General features: G+C 43.2%; 1 protein-coding gene across 2 annotated transcripts in view; it reads right to left on the reverse strand.

The window, feature by feature from the left end:
* Nucleotides 1-26280, reverse strand: part of LOC143290422 (dual oxidase 2-like) — a 131671-nt gene that overhangs the window by 5311 nt on the left and 100080 nt on the right. For both annotated transcript variants that reach the window (XM_076599840.1, XM_076599839.1), the window contains exons 18-29: nucleotides 24049-24237; nucleotides 22350-22442; nucleotides 21262-21397; nucleotides 19001-19094; nucleotides 17213-17388; nucleotides 15984-16038; nucleotides 13409-13647; nucleotides 12554-12784; nucleotides 11263-11403; nucleotides 5672-5953; nucleotides 4266-4498; nucleotides 1537-1701 (exon numbers count right to left, since the gene is read on the reverse strand). In XM_076599840.1, coding sequence (XP_076455955.1) covers nucleotides 1537-1701; nucleotides 4266-4498; nucleotides 5672-5953; nucleotides 11263-11403; nucleotides 12554-12784; nucleotides 13409-13647; nucleotides 15984-16038; nucleotides 17213-17388; nucleotides 19001-19094; nucleotides 21262-21397; nucleotides 22350-22442; nucleotides 24049-24237 — 2034 coding nt within the window. The remainder of the gene's footprint in view (nucleotides 1-1536; nucleotides 1702-4265; nucleotides 4499-5671; nucleotides 5954-11262; nucleotides 11404-12553; nucleotides 12785-13408; nucleotides 13648-15983; nucleotides 16039-17212; nucleotides 17389-19000; nucleotides 19095-21261; nucleotides 21398-22349; nucleotides 22443-24048; nucleotides 24238-26280) is intronic.

Genomic DNA, 26280 nt, shown 5'->3' on the forward strand with positions numbered 1-26280 from the left:
GCTGCCTTCAAAATCGTGTATTGCAACTGATTCACTATCTGGAACTGTTCATTTCATTTGCTAACATGATTTTGTTCAAGTTTTTAAACATTTGTCCTTTTCTTTTAATTCCTTGTACTCTATAATAGGTGAATGAAAATATTAAGTTTGTTTATCATATAACACAAAGACTGAAATGGAAAACAGAATGACACAGGCGAGTTGTCAATAATTTATTAGACGAAGAAACAGACAACTTAGACTATGGTCAGATCATCAACGCCATCATCATTATCAACACACACATAAACAAACACCACACACAATCTCTCCTCTCTCTCGCCCCTCCTCCTCACACACACACACACACAATCTCTCCTCTCTCTCGCTCCTCCTCCTCACACACACACACACACACACAATCTCTCCTCTCTCTCGCCTCTCCTCCTCACACACACACACACACAATCTCTCCTCTCTCTCGCCCCTCCTCCTCACACACACACACACACACACACACACACACACAATCTCCTCTCTCTCGCCCCTCCTCCTCACACACACACACACACACACACACACACACAATCTCCTCTCTCTCTCCCCTCCTCCTCACACACACACAATCTCTCCTCTCTCTCGCCCCTCCTCACACACACACACACACACACAATCTCTCCTCTCTCTCGCCCCTCCTCACACACACACACACACAATCTCCTCTCTCTCGCCCCTCCTCCTCACACACACACACACACAATCTCTCCTCTCTCTCGCCCCTCCTCACACACACACACACACACACAATCTCTCCTCTCTCTCGCCCCTCCTCCTCACACACACACACACAATCTCCTCTCTCTCGCCCCTCCTCCTCACACACACACACACAATCTCTCCTCTCTCTCGCTCCTCCTCCTCACACACACACACACAATCTCCTCTCTCTCGCCCCTTCTCCTCACACACACACACACACACACAATCTCTCCTCTCTCTCGCCCCTCCTCCTCACACACACACACACACACACACACAATCTCTCCTCTCTCTCGCCCCTCCTCCTTACACACACACACACACACACACACAATCTCTCCTCTCTCTCGCCCCTCCTCCTCACACACACACACACACACACACAATCTCTCCTCTCTCTCCCCCCTCCTCCTCACACACACACACACACACACACACACAATCTCTCCTCTCTCTCGCCCCTCCTCCTCACACACACACACACACAATCTCCTCTCCTTCACCAAAATACACAAACACGCACCACACAACTCCCAAAGCACATCCACCACCACAACACGAAACACCAACCCCTCCCCCACACCACCACTCCCATATCCCTTACATTACCCACCGCCTGTAGCATGCACTTTGCCCTTTGAACCACACCTTCTGAAATTTGACCTTATAGGTATTGCACTTTGCCTTTTGAATCTCATCTTCTGACATTTGACCTTGTAGGTACTGCACTTTGCCCTTTGAACCTCATCTTCTGACATTTGACCTTGTAGGTACTGCACTTTGCCCTTTGAACCTCACCTTCTGACACTTGACCTTGTAGGTGCAGTTGATGGAGGTCATGTGGACAAAGTCCTTGAGGATGGAGGCATAAGGAGTGACGCCGATGCCCGCCCCCACCAGCACAGACACCTCGTACTGGTACCAGTCCTGCTGGCCCGCCCCGTACGGTCCGTCCAGGTACAGCTGGTGACACACAGCACATTGTACGTGTCCTTTTCATTGTATTGAATGAGACAATAAACCTAAGTCCTGTGTCAAGCATGCACTTAGCTCAGATATAAGAGCCCATGGCAACAAAAGGGTTGTCCCTGGTAAAATTATGTCGAAAAATCCACTTTGCTAGGAAAACAAATAAAATTGCAGGCAGAAAAAAAATACCAAAAAGAAAAAAAGGTAGCACACTTATTGTGGCGACCCGCTCTCCCTGGGGAGAGCAGCCTGAATTTTACACAGAGAAATCTGTTGTGACAAAAAGAGTAATACAATACAATGGCAGGCATCATAGTATTTTTACTTTATCTGTTTAGGCCTTTGTCAGTGTCACTTGTAGTCCAGCCGGCAGCACACGGCCATATCACGACTGCAAAACTAAATGAATAAATCAAAACACATTAAACACAAGCACACGGCCATACCACGACTGCAAAACTAAATGAATAAATCAAAACGCATTAAACACAAGCACACGGCCATACCACGACAGCAAAACTAAATGAATAAATCAAAACACATTAAACACAAGCACACGGCCATATCACGACTGCAAAACTAAATGAATAAATCAAAACACATTAAACACAAGCACACGGCCATACCACGACTGCAAAACTAAATGAATAAATCAAAACGCATTAAACACAAGCATACGGCCATATCACGACTGCAAAACTAAATGAATAAATCAAAACACATTAAACACAAGCACACGGCTATATCATGACTGCGAAACCCCAAAAATACATTAAAACAATACTCTGTCACATCTGAAAAAAAAAATCAATATAATTATCAACTCTTTGACCCTGCGCCTGAGCACTGCCCTGGGGTTCACATTCGTCACATTAAAACAGTTTTTACGTTCCTACCTATGCATAAACCACAAACACTTCCTCAGTATTTCCGGATGTGTCCACACAAGTTATGGTCTTATGCTCATAGTGGAGTGATGGCCTAGAGGTAACGCGTCCGCCTAGGAAGCGAGAGAGAATCTGAGCGCGCTGGTTCGAATCACGGCTCAGCCGCCGATATTTTCTCCCCCTCCACTAGACCTTGAGTGGTGGTCTGGACGCTAGTCATTCGGATGAGACGATAAACCGAGGTCCTGTGTGCAGCATGCACTTAGCCCACGTAAAAGAACCCACGGCAACAAAAGGTTGTTCCTGGCAAAATTCTGTAGAAAAATCCACTTCGATAGGAAAAACAAATAAAACTGCACGCAGGAAAAAATACAAAAAATGGGTGGCGCTGTAGTATAGCGACGCGCTCTCCCTGGGGAGAGCAGCCCGAATTTCACACAGAGAAATCTGTTGTGATAAAAAGAAATACAAATACAAAATACAAATAACTTGGATGAAAAACTGCATTTTTTCACACCCATAAGACATGTAAGCCTGCAAAGGCTGTAAACTCCCCAGGGTTGAAATGGTTAAAAAAAAAAAAATCTACGAAACAAAACAGTTCATAACCTGTTACATTAACCGTTCAGTTCCTTGAGTCAAATAAGACTAGGCTGTGCTGAGGATGTCAGCCCTTCCACTTACCATTCCCAGATTACAACAACAAAATTGCAACCAAAAAAAAAAAAAAAAAAAAAAAAGTAGAAATAAGTTATGGTCTTATGCTCATGTGTTCGAATTATTTTGTATTTGTATTTGTATCTGTATTTTTTTTTTATCACAACAGATTTTTCTGTGTGAAATTCGGGCTGCTCTCCCCAGGGAGAGCGCGTCGCTACACTACAGCGCCACCCTTTTTCTTTTTTTTTTCCTGCGTGTAGTTTTGTTTTTCCTATCGAAGTGGATTTTTCTACATAATTTTGCCAAGAACAACCCTTTTGTTGCCGTGGGTTCTTTTACGTGCACTTAGTGCATGCTGCACACGGGACCTCGGTTTATCGTTTCATCCGAATTACTAGCGTCCAGACCACCACTCAAGGTCTAATGGAGGGGGAGAAAATATCGGTGGCTGAGCAGTGATTCGAACCAGCGCGCTCAGATTCTCTCGCTTCCTAGGCGGACGCGTTACCTCTAGGCCATCACAACATACCATCTGCCATCAAGTTTGTTCACCATGAGAAAAGAGGACCCCATTTCTTTTTTTTTCAGCCTGTATCATGTAATCTGTGGCCACGACATCCACAATGGTAGGTATGTGTGTATGAGTTATCAGGATGACAAGGCAGGAAGGTACACAACTGGCTCAAACAGGGCTCGCGGTCAGAACACTGCTAGTTTCAATCACTGACACCCAATAAGTATATAAACTGGCATTTTCGATGCCCATATCATAACGTGCTGTCGGGTGGTGTCAGTTGTAGAGTTAGATGGGACCATGCCCTGATTGCTCTAGATCGATATCCTCCAATCAATTGGGTGTTGACCTTTAACCTGAATGTAACTAGCTAGCGTGTGGGTAAAAACCACACCAAAAAACAAACGAAAACCCAACCTAGCGTGTGTGTGTGGAGGGGGTGGTGGAGTGGGGGCAAGGCACCAGGAAGGGCCAGGGTGCCGCACGAACGGACTCACCTTAGGGTATCGGACCAGAGGACCGAGGTTGTCGGGGTCAAAGGTCTCCCGGATGTTCCAAGTCCAGGGTCCCAGAGCGCGGATGTGGACCTTGAGCGTGTCCTCGTGGGGGGCGGAGGTCAAGGTGAAGGGGTGGTACTCGTCCTTGCCCTGCGACAGGCAGGCGATGCGGACCCACATGCCGGACTTGTACTCGAAGCGCGGGGGCCGTTTGAACTCCAGCATCGTCACGTCTGAAAACAGCGTTTCCATACGTACTCGTGTGTGTGTGTGTGTGTGTGTGTGTGTGTGTGTGTGTGTGTGTGTGTGTGTGTGTGTGTGTGTGTGTGTGTGTGTGTGTGTGTGATTCGAACATGTGTGTGTACACATGCATACATATATCGTAATGATGTGTGTGTCTGTGCGTGCGTGCGTGCACGCGTGCGTGTGTCTCTGTGTGCGTGTGGGTGGGTGTGTGTGTGAGGGGGGGTGGGGGGGGGGGAGGTGTGTGTGTGTGTGTGTGTGTGTGTGTGTGTGTGTGTGTGTGTGTGTGTGTGTGTGTGTGTGTGCATTTCGTCTGTGCATGCTTTGATGCTTGGCTTTTAATTACGTAAAAGATATTTGGTCCAGTTCGCGGCTGTTTACGGTGACTGTTTTGTTCACACGGAATGGTTATTGGAGGTTTTGGAGATTTATATGTGGTTGTGATTTTGTATAGAGTTTTTAATTTTGTTATATTTTACTCATGTAATGTGCCTGTATTTTAATGAAAGGCGCAATATAAATAAACTATTATTATTATTTTATTATTATTATTATTACTGGACGGTTCAGAAAAGCTGTCGAACACAGTGTGCACGTTAAGCAACCCCTTCTTGAAGGAAGTTCAGCGCAGTGAGTCATTTAAAAGAAATGTGTATTGGGGACTTGGGATGAAAGGCATGAGAGCAGTGCCAATGAAAATGGTGCAGAAGGTGGGACAGTAAATTTGTCGAAGATGAATTCCGTTTCTTAGATACATGTATTTTATTTCATAATTTGTGAAACCATCTAATTAAGACTGTTTATCAGTATAATCATCTATCAGATGTGATCAATAGAAAGATACAAGACAATATCCTGAATCCAAATAACTTATTCACTTTCGATGACTGTCAGAAAACACTCGCCAGCCATGTTTATCATTGAATGCGTCTTAGATGACCGCTTCTTTCTTTGTTCATTATGCTCTTTTGTTGTGTCTGTTAAGGATTTTATGAAAATGAATTCAGTCGAGTCGAGTCGAAGTCACAACAACCGCCTCAAACACACACACACACACACACACACACACACACACACACACACAAACACACACACAAACACCCCCCACACAACCACAACCCCCCCACCTCCATCCCCACCACCCACAACCCACACCCACCCACCTGACGGCAAGTTCTGAGCCTTGATGATGGACAGCTGGGTCTTCTTACGGCTGAGGCTGACCAGCTTGTCCAGCATGTAGAGGGCGGCGGGGCCGATGAAGTAGGCGAAGAAGAGCGGCTTCTGCACCAGCACCGAGGCCCCGTGCACCAGGGTCAGGACGTACATCACGATGAACAGCTTGTGGGTCATCCAGAAGAGGCTGAAGATGTAGCGCCGCGCCGTCTGGGTGGCGAACACGTACAGGATCACCAGCACCACCACCAGGAGGACCCCCGTGAAGCCTGGTGGACCATACCCACACAGGGCGATACAACTGACGTTCGTTTATCTATTTATAGTCTGTTCGTGTAAGATGATGATATTAGACTGAAAATAAATACTATTATTATTACGCCTGGCGGACCATACCTCACAGGGCGATACAACTGACGTTCGTTTATCTATTTATAGTCTGTTCGTGTAAGATGATGATATTAGACTGAAAATAAATACTATTATTATTACGCCTGGTGGACCATACCTCACAGGGCGACACAACGTCCGTTTATCTATTTATAGTCTGTTCATCAAAGATTTTTTGTTGTTTTTTTTTTTTTTTTTTTTTTTTTTTATAGTTATTATTTACTTATTCATTTATTTATTTATTTATTTGTGTAAGCTTATCTATTATTTATTCACCTTTTTTTTTCTCAAGGCCTGACTAAGCGCGTTGGGTTACGCTGCTGGTCAGGCATCTGCTTGGCAGATGTGGTGTAGCGTATATGGATTTGCCCGAACGCAGTGACGCCTCCTTGAGCTACTGAAACTGAAACTCATCAAAGATGATGATATTAGACTGAAAATAAATACTATTATTATTACGCCTGGTGGACCATACCTCACAGCGCGATACAACGTTCGTTTATCTATTTATAGTCTGTTCGTGTAAGATGATGATGTTAGACTGAAAATAAATACTATTATTATTACGCCTGGTGGACCATACCTCACATGGCGACACAACGTCCGTTTATCTGTTTATAGTCTGTTCGTGTAAGATGATGATGTTAGACTGAAAATAAATACTATTATTATTACACCTGGTGGACCATACCTGACAGGGCGACACAACGTCCGTTTATCTATTTATAGTCTGTTCATGAAAGATTTTTTGTTTTGTTTTTTGTTTTGTTTTTTGTTTTTTTTATAGTTATTATTTACTTATTTATTTATTTGTGTAAGCTTATCTATTATTTATTCACCTTTTTTTTTCTCAAGGCCTGATTAAGCGCGTTGGGTTACGCTGCTGGTCAGGCATCTGCTTGGCAGATGTGGTGTAGCGTATATGGATTTGCCCGAACGCAGTGACGCCTCCTTGAGCTACTGAAACTGAAACTGAAACTCATCAAAGATGATGATATTAGACTGAAAATAAATACTATTATTATTACGCCTGGTGGACCATACCTCACATGGCGATACAACGTTCGTTTATCTATTTATAGTCTGTTCGTGTAAGATGATGATGTTAGACTGAAAATAAATACTATTATTATTACGCCTGGTGGACCATACCTCACATGGCGACACAACGTCCGTTTATCTGTTTATAGTCTGTTCGTGTAAGATGATCATATTAGATTGAAAATAAATACTATTATTATTACACCTGGTGGACCATACCTGACAGGGCGACACAACGTCCGTTTATCTATTTATAGTCTGTTCATGAAAGATTTTTTGTTTTGTTTTTTGTTTTGTTTTTTGTTTTTTTTATAGTTATTATTTACTTATTTATTTATTTGTGTAAGCTTATCTATTATTTATTCACCTTTTTTTTTCTCAAGGCCTGATTAAGCGCGTTGGGTTACGCTGCTGGTCAGGCATCTGCTTGGCAGATGTGGTGTAGCGTATATGGATTTGCCCGAACGCAGTGACGCCTCCTTGAGCTACTGAAACTGAAACTGAAACTCATCAAAGATGATGATATTAGACTGAAAATAAATACTATTATTATTACGCCTGGTGGACCATACCTCACATGGCGATACAACGTTCGTTTATCTATTTATAGTCTGTTCGTGTAAGATGATGATGTTAGACTGAAAATAAATACTATTATTATTACGCCTGGTGGACCATACCTCACAGGGCGACACAACGTTCGTTTATCTATTTATAGTCTGTTCATCTAAGATGATGATATTAGACTGAAAATAAATATCATTATTACTATTACTATTATCATTATTATTATCATTATCATTAGTATTATTATCATCATCATTATTATTATTTATATCATCATGATTTCTTTTCTTTCTTTTTTTAACCTAGAAATTGGTATTTATGAAAATCAATGGCAGGGGAAGACTTATTGAACTGAAAAGTGGGTGGCTGAGGTGGAGGCGGGGGGTGGAGGGGGGGGGGGGCGGGGGCAGGAGGGGACTGAGGAAGAAAGAGAGAAAGAACAGAATGAGGAAAAGACAGAGTACAAAATGTAAAATGGAGAGGGTGAGTGTCAGTGACTGGAGAAAGAAAAACATAATATTGGAAGGGAGGGTGTGTGTGACAGGGGGGATGGGGGAGAGGGGGGTGGGCGGGATTAGGACAGAAAATTAATAGTCAAATATTGTAGTACTTCTATGGATCATTATTTGAAAAGAGGAAGATGTGGGGACCTAGAATAAACAACCAACTGGACTATTTAACACATAACTAGCTAACTTTAATAAAGAACGTTTTGAAATACATAACTTTATAAAAAAAATTTAAAAAATGCGGCGACTTAACAAAAGTGCATTTGTATTTGTATTACTCTCTTTGTCACAACAGATTTCTCTGCGTGACATTCAGGCTGCTCTCCCCAGGGAGAGCGCCTCGCTACACTGACAGCGCCACCTTTTTTTTCTTTTTCTTTTTTTTTTCTGCCTGCAATTTTATTTGTTTTCCAATCGGAATGGATTTTTTAGACAAGACAGAATTTTGCCAGGGCCAACCCTTTTATTGCCGTAGTTACTTTTACGTGCGTTAAATGCACGTTGCCCACGGGACCTCTGTTTATCGTCTCATCCGAATGACTAGAGTCCAGACTACCATTTAAGGTCTAGTTGATGGGGAGAAAATACTGGTGACTGCCGATGTGATTCGAACCAGTGTGCTCAGGTTCTCTAGCTTCCTAAGCGGACGCGTTACCTCTGTTTAGGCCAACACTGTGTCATCACAAGTGACTGAGAACGTTGACGTTTTGGACTTATTTTGCATTTATTATCAGTTGTTTCACTTGTTAGATTAACGACTTCTGTTTTTTGTTTGTTTGTTTTTTTTGCTGTTGTTTTTTTCCTAGGTCCATTAGGTAATTTTCTGCTAATTGTATTTTGTATATTTTGTCTGTATTTTGTACTTCTTTTTATCACAACAGATTTCTCTGTGTGAAATTCGGGCTGCTCTCCCCAGGGAGAGCGCATCGCTACACTACAGCGCCACCCTTTTTTTTCTCCCCTGCGTGCAGTTTTATTTGTTTTTCCTATCGAAGTGGACTTTTCTACAGAATTTTGCCAGGAACAACCCTTTTGTTGCCGTGGGTTCTTTTACGTGCGCTAAGTGCATGCTGCACACGGGACCTCGGTTTATCGTCTCACCCGAAAGACTAGCTTCCAGACCACCACTCAAGGTCTAGTGGAAGGGGAGAAAATATCGGCGGCTGAGCCGTGATTCGAACCAGCGCGCTCAGATTCTCTCGCTTCCTAAGCGGACGCGTTACCTCTAGGCCATCACTCCAGGTATAGACAGACAGACAGAAAGATAGATAGATTAGATAGACAGACAGACAGATAGATATAATATATGGACATGAATGTAAATCTGTAGATATCAATACATAGATAAGTCAGGTCTGGAAATCGTTTCATCTGTAGGAGGGCTGGAAGGAGTGTTCTGTTGATAGAGAGATGTTGCTATGCATACACAACACGTGGTACACCACCACATCCGAGACATTACGCAACACACACCACATGACACAGCACCCAACACACCACACAATACCACACCACACAACATGACACGGCACCCAACACACCACACCACACCACACCACACCACATAACACAGCACCCAACACACCACACAACACGGCACCTAACACACCACACAATACCACACCACACCACATAACACGGCACCCAACACACCACACAATACCATACCACACCACATGACATAGCACCCAACACACCACACCACACCACACCACATGACACGGCACCTAACACACCACACAATACCACACCACACCACAAACACGGCACCCAACACACCACACAATACCACACCACACCACACCACAAACACGGCACCCAACACACCACACAACACCACACCACACCACATGACACGGCACCCAACACACCACACAATACCACACCACACCACAAACACGGCACCCAACACACCACACAATACCACACCACACCACAAACACGGCACCCAACACACCACACAATACCATACCACACCACATGACACGGCACCCAACACACCACACAATACCACACCACACCACAAACACGGCACCCAACACACCACACAATACCACACCACACCACATGACATAGCACCCAACACACCACACAATACCACACCACACCACATGACATAGCACCCAACACACCACACAATACCACACCACACCACATGACACGGCACCCAACACACCACACAATACCACACCACACCACAAACACGGCACCCAACACACCACACAATACCACACCACACCACAAACACGGCACCCAACACACCACACAATACCACACCACACCACAAACACGGCACCCAACACACCACACAATACCACACCACACCACATGACATAGCACCCAACACACCACACAATACCACACCACACCACATGACACGGCACCCAACACACCACACAATACCACACCACACCACATGACACGGCACCCAACACACCACACAATACCACACCACACCACATGACATAGCACCCAACACACCACACAATACCACACCACACCACAAACACGGCACCCAACACACCACACAATACCACACCACACCACAAACACGGCACCCAACACACCACACAATACCACACCACACCACATGACACGGCACCCAACACACCACACAATACCACACCACACCACAAACACGGCACCCAACACACCACACAATACCACATCACACCACACAATACCACACCACACCACAAACACGACAACCCAACACACCACACAACACCACACCACACCACAAACACGGCACCCAACACACCACACAATACCACACCACACCACAAACACGGCACCCAACACACCACACAACACCACACCACACCACAAACAAAGCAACACACCAAAATCACTCCACATAATACGTACATAACGAACCAAAACAAGCACATCACACACTACATAACACACCACACCACCACACCACACCACATCAACGCACACCACCCGGCCTCACCCCACACACTACACACAGCACACCACGCCACACCATACAACACCACATCAACGCACACCACCCGGCCTCACCCCACACACTACACACAGCACACCACGCCACACACAGTACATACCCGTCATGGTCCCAAAGACCCACCACTGGAAGGTGGGAATGACCTCGGCACGGAACACAATGCTCTCAAAGATGCACAGGAAGGACGTGGGCTGGGTCACCAGGTGGTAAAAGTTGAACGCGTAGCCCAGCACGTGAATCGCTGTACACATGCACAGACACAGACACGTATTATATACATATATATATATATATATATATATATATATATATATATATATATATGGAGAGAGAGAGAGAGAGAGAGAACGAACGAACGATCGAACTAACGAACTTGTTTTAATTGAACTTTGGCCATAGACCACAATTCAAAACCAGGGGACTAGGGGTGAGCATGGGAAGGGGTATTATAACACTTGAATAGATGAGACAATATCATCATAATGTTCATGGACTTGACATTAATTCTACTTAATCAGGTCTGAGTATATGATTTCTCCTTTTGATCGCATGGAAAACAAATTTTGATACATGGAAGTTTCTCTGCTTGTTGGAGAGAGAGAGAGAGAGAGAGAGAGAGAGAGAGAGAGAGAGAGAGAGAGAGAGAGAGACGGAGAGATACACACAGATATACGTATACAGACAGACAGAGAGAGAGAGACAGAGAGAGAGAGAGAGAGAGACAGAGAGAGACACAGAGAGAGAGAGAGACAGAGAGAGAGAGAGAGAGAGAGAGAGAGAGAGAGACAAATTCTTATCAATTTTTACAAGGGTTGTGGAGGGGAAGACAGAGGGGGAAAAACACGATGGACTGACAACACTGCAGAACGGACAGGACAGGAAAACCATTTGCAGAGAGACCCAGTTGGTTCTGTGCAGCACCTCAATGACAGTTCATAGAGTGGAGGGAAAAGGAGAAGGAGTTGGAGAAGAAGAAGAAGAAGAAGAAGAAGAAGAAGAAGAAGAACAACAACAACAACAACAACAACAACAACAACAACAACAACAACAACAACAAGAACAAGAACAAGAAGTGGAGAGAGAGAGGGAAGGAGGGGGAGAGGGAGGGGGATGGGGAGAGCCAGAGAGAGAGAGAGAGAGGACAAAACGAACAGATTTTTTTTTTAAGAGTGTATAGGAATAAGCACAAATACAGTTTTTGAGAGAAAGAAACACAAACACACACACACACACACACACACACACACACACACACACACACACACACACACACACACACACACACACACACACACAAAGACAGCGAGACCAAGAGACAACACAGAGAGACACGGAGAAAGAGAAAAGGTTTTCCACATGTACCCCCCCACGCCCCACGCCTAAAGACTGACCCGTGAAGAAGAGAGCGGTCCAGGCCACCAGCTTGTGGAAGGAGACGTGGGAGTCGAAGGGGATGAAGAGGTTGGCCACCGTGGACCTCAGGTAGGTGATGGAGTTGCGGCACATGGTCAAGAGGAGGAAGGAGAAGGAAAACGACATGGCCGCCGCCGCTCCTCGGGTCATGCTGATCCCGTAGCTCATCAGAAGCCTCAGGCCGCTGTGCTCCCTCTCCACTGTGTAGTCTGTTTGGTTTGGTCACACACACACACACACACACACACACACACACACACACACACACAGAGGGGAGGTGACAGGGGTTATTTTTGGAGAGGCATTTTCTTTCTCTCACACATATATACACTTGCACACACACACACACTCTCTCTCTTTCTCACGAACACACTATCTCTCTCTCTCTCTGTCTCTCTCTTTTTCTCTCAACACTGTTTTGTTGCTAGGCTAGTTTTCATTTCAACTTATATCGAGTTTTTTTTATGTATGTTGTATTATGTGAAATGTTTTTGTTTTTCTTTGTTTTTCATTGCTCTCTGTTCATATACCCCTTCATTAGGGGCCTTGGCCTATATGAATAAATCATCTTAAATCTTGAATCTCTCTTTCTCTCTCTCTCTCTCTTATGCACACACACACATACACACACACTCACACTCACACACACACACACACACACACTGAAAACCTCTCCCAATCCCAACTTTCTAAAAAAAACAAAAAAAAACAAAAAACAACAACAAAAACCACACACACACAACCATCACAGCCCCCCCCCCCCGGCTCCCCCGCCCCCTCCCACCCACACCCCCGGCGCACACACCCCCACCCCCTCCTCCCATCAAACTCACAGTAAAAGCGCTCAGCGAAAAGGAAGAACACGATGCCGTAGAAGATGATGAGGAAGAAGATGTGCTGGCGGTAGTTCTCGATGAAATGCTTCACCAGCTTGATCCGGGCCTTGACGGGAGAGTAGCGCTCCCTGACGGCTTCGAAGAGCAGACGTCCCCCGGTGCGCTGTCCCCCTGAACCGTCCATGGTCATGCCGATCGCTGACGGCGAGCGGTGACGCATTTCTCCCGTGTCGCTTCTGAAAAATGACGTCACAAGGGGGACAATGCAACTGAAGCATTTCTCCTGAAAAATGACGTCACAAGGGGGACAATGCACTGAAGCATTTCTCCTGAAAAATGACGTCACAAGAGGGCAATGACTGGAGCATTTCTCCCGTGTCGCTTCTGAAAAATGACGTCACAAGGGGACAATGCGCTAGAGCATTTCTTCCTGTGTCGCTTTTGAAAAATGACATCATAAAGGGGCAATTACTGGAGCATTTCTCCCGTGTCACCTCACAAGGGGCAATGACTGGAGCATTTCTCCTGTGTCACCTCACAAGGGGCAATGACTGGAGCATTTCTCCTGAAAATGACATCACAAAGGGCAAAGACCGGAGCATTTCTTCCGTGTCGCGTCTGGAAAATGGCATCCCAAGGGGGAAATGACTGGAGCATTTCTCCAGTGTTGCTTCTGAAAATGACGTCACAAGGGGCCAATGACAGGAGCATTTCTCCCGTGTCGCTTCTAAAAATAACACCGTAAGGACCGATGACTGGAACTGACTAGTTACATGTGGAGTGTTAGCCAAGTGGTAAAGCGCCCGCCTGGGAAGTGAGAGAATCCGAGCGCACTTGTTCGAATCCCATAGTCACCAGAATTTTCTCCCCCTCCACTAGACCTTGAGTGGTGGTGTGGATGCACGTCATTCGGATGAGATGATAAACCGAGGTCCCATGTGCATGTGTGCAACTCCAGCACATAAAAGAACTCATGGCAACAAAAGGGTTGTCCCTGGCCAAATTCTGTAGAAAAATCCACTTCGATAGGAAAACAAATAAAATTGCAGGCAGAAAAAAAAAATAGGGGTGGCACTCTCAGTGCAGCGATGAGTTCTCCCTGGGGAGAGCAGCCCGAATGTCACACAGAAAACAAGAGAGGCGAGGCCTTCAAGACTCACTTGTGGCAAATTAAGTCCCCTAGCATTAATTACAGAGTAATTTCCCTTTTTTATTATCTGCACCAAAACGTTTGCAAAATAAATAAAACTTCCATGCTTAGCAAAAAATGATAAGAATGACTGCTCTTGTTGTTGGGTCAGAATATCAGATCAAAGTGCCAAGTTTATAGAATACAAAAGATATAAATATAACAGTAAATGCAGTAGGCTTCATTTTTTTGTGTGCCCATCCCAGATGTGCAATATTGTTTTAAACAAGATGACTGGAAAGAACTAAATTCTTCCTATTTTTATGCCTAATTTGGTGTCAACTGACAAAGTATTTGCAGAGAAAATGTCAATGTTAAATGTTACCACACACACACACACACACACACAACCGAACACCGGGTTAAAACATAGACTCACTTTGTTTACACAAGTGAGTCAAAAATCTGTTGTGACAAAAAGTGTCATGACACCTCTTCTGGGTTTGTGGGCTGTAACTCCCATGTTGATTTGTCTGTACGAGTGGGCTATTGATCCACCAGTCAGGCAACAGCTGGGTGGTTAAAATGTTCAACTTTCAATCTGAGGATCTAGGGTTCGTACCCTGGTCATGGCGCCTCGTGGGTTCAGAGGGGGTGATTTTCCCGATCTCCAAGGTCAACATATGCACAGACCCGCTAGTGCCCGAACCCCCTTGGAGTTGGGGCTGAGACTTGTGATACGACAAATGTAATAATCACTCATGCTTTCTCTCTATTCCCCTTCCCCGTCTCTCTCATCTCATAGATAGTATAAAAGTATATTGCCCATTGTCATACAAGGAAATAAGCAATATACTAGAAAGAGACTTTTATAGGTGCTTGAATTCAAGTCTAAAACCTCGTCAGTTGACTCTCTCAGACTTTGGTCCGATTCGCAGACCAATTCTGAGTTTAGCTCTCAGACTATTATCAAATTCATTACGGACCAAGCATTGTTCTAATGTCAAGTGCATATGCTTTAGTAACCTGACAATTGAGCATATATTTTTTCACTGTAGCTTGATGAAGCCTTTTGTACACGAAAGTGTGTCTTCACAAGTGACTGAGAACGTTGATGTTTTTGACTTTTTGAATTCATTATCAGTTGTTTTGCTTGTCAGTTTAATGACTTCTCTTGTACGAAGTCCTTTAAGTAATTTCCTGTAACTGTATTTCGAGGGGTTTTTTTTTGTTTTTTTTCTTCCAAATTTCACCCACATTTTTACCCTCATTTGCCCAGTTTCTCCCAACCCTCCATTCATCCACATCTCCCACCCCTTCTAACCGATAATACTCAGATGTATTCATAAATACTTTAACAAAATGTCTTCAATCACCGATATGTGTGATGGGACATTAAACAAAATTCCTCTCATCTCATCCATTTCTGACCAAGGTACTCACTTTTTGTTCGTCTTTGCTTGTTTGGAGGGCGCCTGTTGCGTTACCTTTGAGATGCCTGCAAAAAAAAAAGTGACTTCCTTCACAGTGTTCATATGACCATGAATATTGATGAGGGTGCAGTTGCTCAACATCCGCCAATGACAAAAACAACTGCTCGACTGCAAACACAAGGAGTGAGAAGCGAAATCTTATCGAACCAGCACAAGTGCATCATCATGTTCCAAACCAGACATAAAAACATATCCAGCTTCAAGGCAGTGAACGCTCAAGTACGCACATAGCTAGGTTTTTCGTTTCAGAATCAGAATCAGAACAACTTTCGTTGCTCAACCTTTCGATCCAAAATGACAGACCTTAAAAAAAAGCCAGTTAAATTCTTTCGTTATCTTTCTGTCAGAGTTACTGTTGTTGTTGTTGTTTTTATTTTTCCAGGAAAACTTTCACCAGATCTTTCCAGCCAAAACTGTCACTCTATATTTTCATTTAATTATCATCATAACTTCCTAGTCGTGGGGTCAAGTACTCTCTATACCTCTCTTGTTGCCATTCTTCATTATCAGTCCAATTCTTATTCCACTCTTCCAGTCAGAAGTGCTGCTCTGCTCTTACTTTTGTAGTTAAATTCTCATACTGTCTTTCAAGTCAATATGCCACTCACAAATTTGCTATGCATCTTTTCCAGCCGAAATTCTCACCCCGCCTCCCTAGTCACAACGGCGTACCACTCTAACTCTCCAAAACTACTTTTCTACTCTTTCAGGTTAAATTCTCATTTTGAAGTGTGCGACTGCTGAGTGGTCAAAGTGCTGGACTTTCAACATGGGTTAAGGATGAAGGAGAAGAAGAAGGAGGAGAAGGGGGAAGAGGGGGAGAATGGGTAGAATGAGGAGGAGGAGGACAATGGGGAGGAGGGGGAGAAGGAGGAGGAGGAGCAGAAGAAGGAGGAAGATAAGAAGAAGAAGAAGGAGGAGCAGGAGGAGGAGGAGAATGAGGAAGAGAAGCAGAAGGAGAAGAAGGAGGAGGAGGAGGAGGAGGAGAAGGAGAAGGAGAAGAAGAAGAAGGAGAAGGAGGAGGAGGAGGACGAAGAGAAATAGAAGAAGAAGGAGGAGGAGGAAGATGAAGAGGAGGACGAAGAGAAGGAGGAGAAGAAGAGAAGAAGAAGAAGGAGGAGGAGGAGGACAAGAACAAGAAAACAATGTATCTCCTTTACCAATTCATCACCACCCTACCTGGGAAGACGATGGAGGCATTCCACAGCTTGTCCATCTGAGGAGCCAGGATCTGACAGAAGTCGTCAAAGGTGAACTCCTCCTTGTGCTGAAGCCCCGCCTGCTGCACCAAGGAATCCACCAGTCGCTGCATCTCATCATGTTCTGGCTTGCTATGGGCCAGCTCCAACAAAGACCTGTACAGATCCACATGGACGGACGGACGTCATTTGGAAGTGTCACCAAATGTCAGGTTCTGACGGGCGCAACAGCCAAGTGGTTAAAGCGTTGGACTGTCAATCTGAGGGTCCCGGGTTCGAATCACGGTGACGGCGCCTGGTGGGTGAAGGGTGGAGATTTTTACGATCTCCCAGGTCAACATATGTGTAGACCTGCTAGTGCCTGAACCCCCTTCGTGTGTATATGGAAGCAGAAGATCAAATACGCACGTTAAAGATCCTGTAATCCATGTCAGCGTTCGGTGGGTTATGGAAACAAGAACATACCCAGCATGCACACCCCCGAAAACGGAGTATGGCTGCCTACATGGCGGGGTAAAAACGGTCATACACGTAAAAGCCCACTCGTGTGCATACGAGTGAACGTGGGAGTTGCAGCCCACGAACGAAGAAGAAGAAGAAGAAGAAGAAGTCAGGTACTGATGGGGGCATTGACTGGAGTCTAATGAGAGACTGGAGTCGAATACCGTAGTTACCTAATTCTCTTAACTCACTCAGTACGGCCAGTCCTCTTTTCTCCTCTACACAGATCCCTCGGATGTCCAGTGGGTGTCTGAATGACCCAACCTTTAGCTTCCGTCGTCAGAATTGTGGTATTCTTTGTCAACATTCACCTCTTCAGCGTAAGAGCCTTCCGCTGGTAATATTTTGAGGGGGGTGATTGGGGTGAAACGCTATTAACGTCGTCTCTTTCGCCGTTCGTATGGAGAGAGTTAAAAGTGTTTTTGTAGGGGGCTGCTTTCAAAGTACACTAAAATCAAGTGGTTTAAACTGACTGGGATCAAATTTGCTGTTTATTGACTCGAAAGTTCATACAACATCACATTGTATTAGTTAATCCTCTCAAAACGCAATGTCTCAAGAAATTGTAGAAATAAAAATACATTCACACTGACTGGATAGCTGTAGTGTTGACAATGGTCGAGTAATACAAAAACGACCATGTTTGTAAAGTAGTTGGACAATCATTATTTTAAAAATCCTCAACAGTTCTCTCAGGAATAATCACCCTCAAAACAACTCACCTGAAAAAAAAAAACAATAATGAACTTTTTTTTTTCAAATGAACAACAGTCCTCAAAACATGGACAACAATCCTCAAAACATGGAGAACAATCCTAAAAACCTGAACAACAATCCTCAAAACATGGAGAACAATCCTAAAAACCTGAACAACAATCCTCAAAACATGGAGAACAATCCTAAAATCCTGAACAACAATCCTCAAAACATGGAGAACAATCCTCAAAACATGGAGAACAATCCTAAAAACCTGAACAACAATCCTCAAAACATGGAGAACAATCCTAAAAACCTGAACAACAATCCTCAAAACATGGAGAACAATCCTAAAAACCTGAACAACAATCCTCAAAACATGGAGAACACTCCTCAAAAACTGACGAACAATCCTAAAAACCTGAACAACAATTATCAAAACTTCTCCCCCGAACAAAAGCCTTCAAAACGTCTCACCAGATCAACAATTCTCAAAGCGTGAACAACAATCCTAAAACACCTGAACAACAATCCTAAAAATCCGACTACAACAATCCTCAAAACTTCTCACCTGAACATCTGCCCAATGGCCGTCTTGCTCATCACACCTGTGCCATCCGTGTCGTACATGTAGAACATGGTCTGGAGCTTGTCCTGACAAGATCCTGTTCAACACGCCAGAATTCACCCAGAATGTACCGATCATTGTTACAACACTCCAGCACTTACTATGACTTCCTGCTACAGACCTGCGTTTGTCCATTCAGGACCACATGCAACATGTCAGTATTCATTCTGAATGTAAAAATCTATTATCCTATTATCTGCCAAGTATAATACACCATTGTGTAATATATGTGTCCCAATATGTGTCCCGAAAGCATCATATATATACAGAGAGAGAGATGTAACAACATAAATCATTGTCCTGAATGCCTTATTGTAACAACAATCCAGTATCTGCCTTGTATAAGACACGGGCTTTGTCTTGACCGGATCATAAACAAGACGTTATTTGCTCTAACAGGATCCTGTTCAACACATCTGTGGTTGTCTTGATACCACTCTGTGCAACAGACGTGTATCTGTACTAGCAGGGTCCTACAGAAAACATCTACATTCACCCTGAACGTGTTGCAAAAACTGCTCCAGATTCTGTCAAGACTCTGGCCACATATGTCGAGTCATGGCTTAGAGGTAACGCGTCCGCCTAGGAAGCGAGAGAATCTGAGCGCGCTGGTTCGAATCACGGCTCAACCGCTGATATTTTCTCCCCCTCCACTAGACCTTGAGTGGTGGTCTGGACGCTAGTCATTCGGGTGAGACGATAAACCGAGGTCCCGTGTGCAGCATGCACTTAGCGCACGTGAAAGAACCCACGGCAACAAAAGGGTTGTTCCTGGCAAAATTCTGTAGAAAAATCCACTTCGATAGGAAAAACAAATAAAAACAAAACTGCACGCAGGGAAAAATACAAAAAATGGGTGGCGCTGTAGTGTAGCGACGCGCTCTCACTGGGGACAGCAGCCCGAATTTCACACAGAGAAATCTGTTGTGATAAAAAGAAATACAAATACAAAATACAAATACAAATATTTCCTGCGAATTAAATATATTGCAATTTGTCAGGATGTGACCAGCACACCAGCAGTGGTCTTGCAGGGCCCAACACTCGGTTTATATCACAGATTGACATAAGTTTACATTTGGGCCAACAGCAAAGTGAGAGCTGTATTATCAATGGGAAATCATTTACAGCTTAGTCTTTTGTGAAGGACTATGACTCTCAAACTAGAAGGCAAAATTGCACTGGCTCTTAGTGCTGCAGCCTTGTGGGCTAGTTGGCCTTTGGGAACCATCCCAACGCCGACTGTCATAAAACCCTCTTGGCCGAGAGAGTGGGGATGCAACTTGGGCAAGACACTCTCCGCTATAATCAAATTCTAGCCCAAATAGTCGGAACAGCAGTTACCTCCTCTGCTGTTCTGATGGTCATAGTCGGACACGACTGACTATCATATATATATAGTGATCTTGCAACTGTGTCATGTCGCGCAATACACCACCAGCATGTCACCAATCTTACAACAAAACAGTGCACACTGACAACACAAAGTAACCGCCAGGAACAGAACTACACATCAGTCTATCAGTGTCTGAAGAAAATAAAAAAATGAAATGAAATAAAATAAAATGGAAATAAAAGAAAATAAAACAAGAGAGGCAAGGCCTTCAAGACTCACTTGTGATAAATTAAGTCCCCTAGCATTAATTACAGAGTAATTTCCCTTTTTTACTATCTGCACCAAAACGTTTGCAAAATAAATAAAAAGTCCATGCTTAGCAAAAGAAGTTCCTGTTTGAAAAAAAAAATGATAATAATGACTCCTCTTGTTGTTGTGTCAGAATAAGAGGTCAAAGTGCCAAGGTTAGAGAATACAAAAAATATAAATATAACAGTAAATGCAGTTTGCATATAATTAGGCTTCATTTTTTATTTTTTTTGTGCCCATCCCAGAGGTGCAATATTGTTTTAAACAAGATGACTGGAAAGAACTGAATTTTTTCCTATTTTTATGCCTAATTTGGTGTCAACTGACAAAGTATTTGCAGAGAAAATGTCAATGTTAAAGTTTACCACTGACACACAGACACACAGACACACACACACACACACTCACACACACACACACAGACAACCGAACACCGGGTTAAAACATAGACTCACTTTGTTTACACAAGTGAGTCAATAAAAAAGCGTTACATTCTTTTTAAAAGCAGAGACTGGGGATTACATTTACACCATCCTCATCACTTCACACAGGCTCTCACCTTTGGAAAAGAGGACCACTGCATTGAGGAACTCCCGGAAGGAGATGTAACCGTTCCCATCAGAGTCAATCAGACTGAAGAAGTGCTCCACAAAGTCGGAATTCGCTTTCACACCGATTGCTTCTGCAAACTCCTCCTGTAGGATGCCGCACAAGTACCAGCTGGTTTATAGATTTTCTTTCTTGTTATCATCAATGTGCAGTATAGTAGGCTATGTTTATAATTATATTCGAATAATGTTTCTTAATTCTTTCTGTTTCTACATTAAGAATACTAGTTATTACCTGCAGTGTGTGGATGTATGTACGAAACGATGTATGTCATATTTTTTTCATTTGTATCTTCGTAATATTTGTAGGGGCTGTTGTTGGCTTTTACAGTTATGGTCCCCATGTTGTTTACGTGTCTATGTTGTGATAATGCACCTGACCAAATTTCTCCAGTTGGAGATAATAAAGTTATTCTTATCATCATTATTATTATCATTACTGTTATTATCATTATTATCACTAGCATCATCATCATTATTAGTAGCAGTAGTTGTAGAAGTAGTAGTAGTAGTACTGGTATCAGTATTTTAAATATAATCGATGGAGAGACACTGAATAAAATTCCTGAACTGAAATGAACTATCAAAGCTACTGAACTGAACTATCTTCAGACTGTAAACAAATCTTGAGATTACTTTCATCTATGACAGTGAAAATCATGGTGAAGAAGGAAAACATACGATTTGTTTGCCAATATTTTTGTTCTTGGATGAAGAACAATACACACAGATAGAGTGAGGAGTCTTTTCTTTCATCATGATTTGTTTTCTTCTTTAGATCAAAAACAGAAGAATAGACACAAAAAGGCATTAGTAAACCATACACATACAGTGACAAAAAAACCCAACCAAACGAGACACGACAAATGCAGTGACTGCGGCAGACGAACCCAGGTATGGCTGTATGGGGGAATTCAGGATGAGCAGCATGAAAGTAATGCCACTGAAGCGGCGTGGATAAGGGGGGCCAAAACATGTAATTAACTAATGAATGAAATATTTAAAAAAAATAATGGGATAAGCTAATCAACAGACAGACCTTGGACAGCTCCACCTCCAGGATCTCCTTGCTCTGTTTCTTCATGTCCAGCTGGGAGTTGTCCAGGGCTGGGTCATAGTCCATCTGGAACGCCTGCACGCCCACCACACATCGCACACTGTCACTTCACTGCACTCGTACGACGTTTGAATGAATAAATGAATGAATACTTTGTCACTTACTTAGGCCCTTCGCTCTCTGTGGAGCATAGGCCATGAACAACATTTCTCCACCGAACTCGACTCTGGGCCGTCCTTTCTGCAGGCCTCCAGCTGGATCCCAGCCTCTTTAGCTCTGCTTCTGTCTAAGCGCGTTGGGTTACGCTGCTGGTCAGGCATCTGCTTGGCAGATGTGGTGTAGCGTATATGGATTTGTCCGAACGCAGTGACGCCTCCTTGAGCTACTGAAACTGAAACTGATCTGCTTCTGTGTCCCGCCTCCAGCTGTTCTTGGGCAGTCCCCTCTTCCTTCCTTCTCCCCTGGGGGTTCCAGGTCAGGGCCTGGCGTGTAGTGCTGGATGGAGACTTCCTCAAGGTATGGCCAATCCATCCCCACTTTCGTCTCAGGATCTGTTTATCCATTGGTTCCTATCCCCCTCTTTGCCACAGGTCCTCATTTCTACTTTGGCTAGCCAAGGGATTTTAAAATTGCACCTCAGACAACTGTTGATAAAGGTCTGGATTTTCTGCAGCACCTTTTTGGTTAGAATGAATCCTTATGTAGAGCTTATTCTCAGTCGTAGACCAAAACATATATATATATATATATGTATACGTGTATGTATATGTATGTATATATATACATATACATACACGTATACATACATACATACATACATATATATATATATATATATATATATATATATATATATACATTATATTATATAACTATATAGTTAGTGTCTTAATCAACTTAATCTTGAAATTCTGGTGAGTACAGGATTGACAGACTTTTTTTTATGACAATCGTGTTGATTTTTGAAGGAGTTGATGGAAGATGCACTTACGACATTGTTTGGTAAACTGTTCCAGAGGGAAACAACCCTGTTTGAGGGAAAAAAAACATTCCTCTTACATTGAACCTGTGTCCGTTTTTCTGGAGTTTACATTGAATCTGTGTCAGTTTCTCTGGAGTGTAAAACTGTAATCTCGTAGGTCTCTTCTGCAGGCCAGCTCGAACTTTGGCTGTTTGACGTCAAAACAGCCCTGGAGGTATATATATATATATACCTCGATCATATCCCCTCAGGGGGAACACACACACACACACACACACACACACACAGGCTTCACAAATATATACACTAAGGACCTTACACATAATGAATGATGACATTTCTACCTTGTGCCTCTTAGAAAAAAAAGTCACAAAAAGTCCACAAACATATACACACTAAGCACACTACATACATTTTTGATGCAGGTTTCTTTGAGAATGTACCTCTTCGAAAATAGTCTTGAAAAACTACTCCAGCATAGCAAAGTCATAAAATGTTCACAAACATAATATACACAAAGCACACAACATTATATTTGAAGCAGGTTTCTTTTTAACTTAAGAGAATGTACCTCTTCGAAAATAGTCTTGAAAAACTACTCCAGCATAGCAAAGTCATAAAATGTTCACAAACATAACATACACAAAGCACACAACATTATATTTGAAGCAGGTTTCTTTTTAACTTGAGAGAACGTACCTCTTTGAAAACAGTCTTGAAAAACTTCTCCAGCATAGCATTTCGCTTCTCCCTAGTGATGGCCATACTGAAGAGATCCGTCTCCCGAAGCTCAAACACCACCAGGTCCATGTGCTCATAGAGGTTCACCAAGTCATGAAGTTTGTCCATGAAGATGTTACGTTCTTCTTCATTCAACAGCATCACCACCTGAAATCAAGGAATGGTTAGGACTGCTGTATCTCATTTTCTCCATGAAGATGTAGCGTTCCTCTTTATCCAACAGCATCACCACCTGAAATCAAGGAATGGTTAGGAGTGCTGTATCTCATTTTCTCCACGAAGATGTTGCGTTCCAGAGCTCTGAAGACTTTTATTCCACGTTCAATCCACCTTTTAAATTCTTGAGAACTGTGTCCGTGCATGATAGGCTGTACCTTGTTCTAGTTGTGGTGTGTGTGTGTGTGTGTGTGTGTGTGTGTGTGTGTGTGTGTGTGTGTGTGTGTGTGTGTTTACTGAGCTTAAAACGTGACAACTGGTTATAATGAATGTGCAATATGTAGGAAGAATAATGTGCAATATGCAGGATGAATGTACAATGAATATGTCTAATGCTAACGTCCATATTCTAAATATATTTCTGTTTAATAATTACGATGTAATAATTAATTGCAATGTTTTTAAAAGCGAATATGTGAAATGCTTTTATTTGAGAACATATGTTTATTACTCTTGTTTAATCAAGTTATCCGCGCGTGTGGGGTGGGTGGTGGTGGGTGGGTGGGTGCGGTGCGGGTGTGTGCTGATTATCTGATTGTGGTTTTCCGCAATTCATCTTTATTCTTATCTTATCTGTCTATTATAATCAATGTGCAGTATAGTAGGCTATTTATAATTATATTCAAATAATGTTTCTTAATTCTTTCTGTTTTTACATTAAGAATACTAGTTATTACCTGCAGTGTGTGGATGTATGTATGAAACGATGTATGTGATATTATTTTACATTTGTATCTTCGTAATATTTGTAGGGGCTGTTGTTGGCTTTTACAGTTATGGTCCCCATGTTGTTTACTTGTTTATGTTGTGATAATGCACCTGGCCAAATTTCTCCAGTTGGGGATAATAAAGTTATTCTTATCTTATCTCTTCATTCAACAGCATCACCACCTGAAATCAAGGAATGGTTAGGACTGCTGTATCTCATTTTCTCCACGAAGATGTAGCGTTCCTCTTTATCCAACAGCATCACCACCTGAAATCAAAGGAATGACTAGGAGTGCTGTATCTCATTTTCTCCATGAAGATGTAGCGTTCCTCTTCATTCAACAGCATCACCACCTGAAATCAAAGGAATGACTAGGAGTGCTGTATCTCATTTTCTCCATGAAGAGTGATGTAGCGTTCCTCTTTATCCAACAGCATCACCACCTGAAATCAAGGAATGGTTAGGACTGCTGTATCTCATTTTCTCCACGAAGATGTAGCGTTCCTCTTTATCCAACAGCATCACCACCTGAAATTAAGGAATGCTAAGGAGTGTTGCGTCTCATTTTACAAATCACCTATGGGGTGTAATAAAGAAATGCTGTGATTTCATTTATGCTAACCTGAGCCATGTGTAGGCATGATAAGGAAATGCTATGACCATTTTTTTCAAAACCATCTGTTGTGTGCAATAAGGAAATGGTATTATTGCTACTGTTCCTAATTACCCAAGGGGTACTGTAAGGAAAAGCTATAAAACTGGCTTGCAAAACCACCTGCAGGATACGAAGTGCAACACTGCACTTCTAAACGTAGCCAGTATCCAGGATTGAAGAAAGGAATCAAGAATGATGTTTGGTGCAGAAAAAGCTGGTGTGTGTGTGTGTGTGTGTGTGTGTGTGTGTGTGTGTGTGTGTGTGTGTGTGTGTGTGTGTGTGTGTGTGTGTGTGTGTGTGTGTGTGTGTGTGTGATGAAGAAATTACACTGTTAGGTTTTCACTGATGGTGAAACTTCCGTTACCTTTCTTTCTTTCTCACTCACTCCCACACAATCACCAACCCACCGCTTACCCATAACAGATGTACACCACTGATCAAGTCACCTACAACACACATACACCACTCACCAAGTCACCAACAACACACGTACACCACTCACCACAACACACACACAACACACATACACCACTCATCAAAACACACATACAACACACATACACCACTCACCACAACACACATACACCACTATACCACAACACACGTACAC

This window comes from Babylonia areolata, chromosome 15, assembly GCF_041734735.1.
Source record: "Babylonia areolata isolate BAREFJ2019XMU chromosome 15, ASM4173473v1, whole genome shotgun sequence".
NCBI classification, from domain to species: domain Eukaryota; kingdom Metazoa; phylum Mollusca; class Gastropoda; order Neogastropoda; family Buccinidae; genus Babylonia; species Babylonia areolata.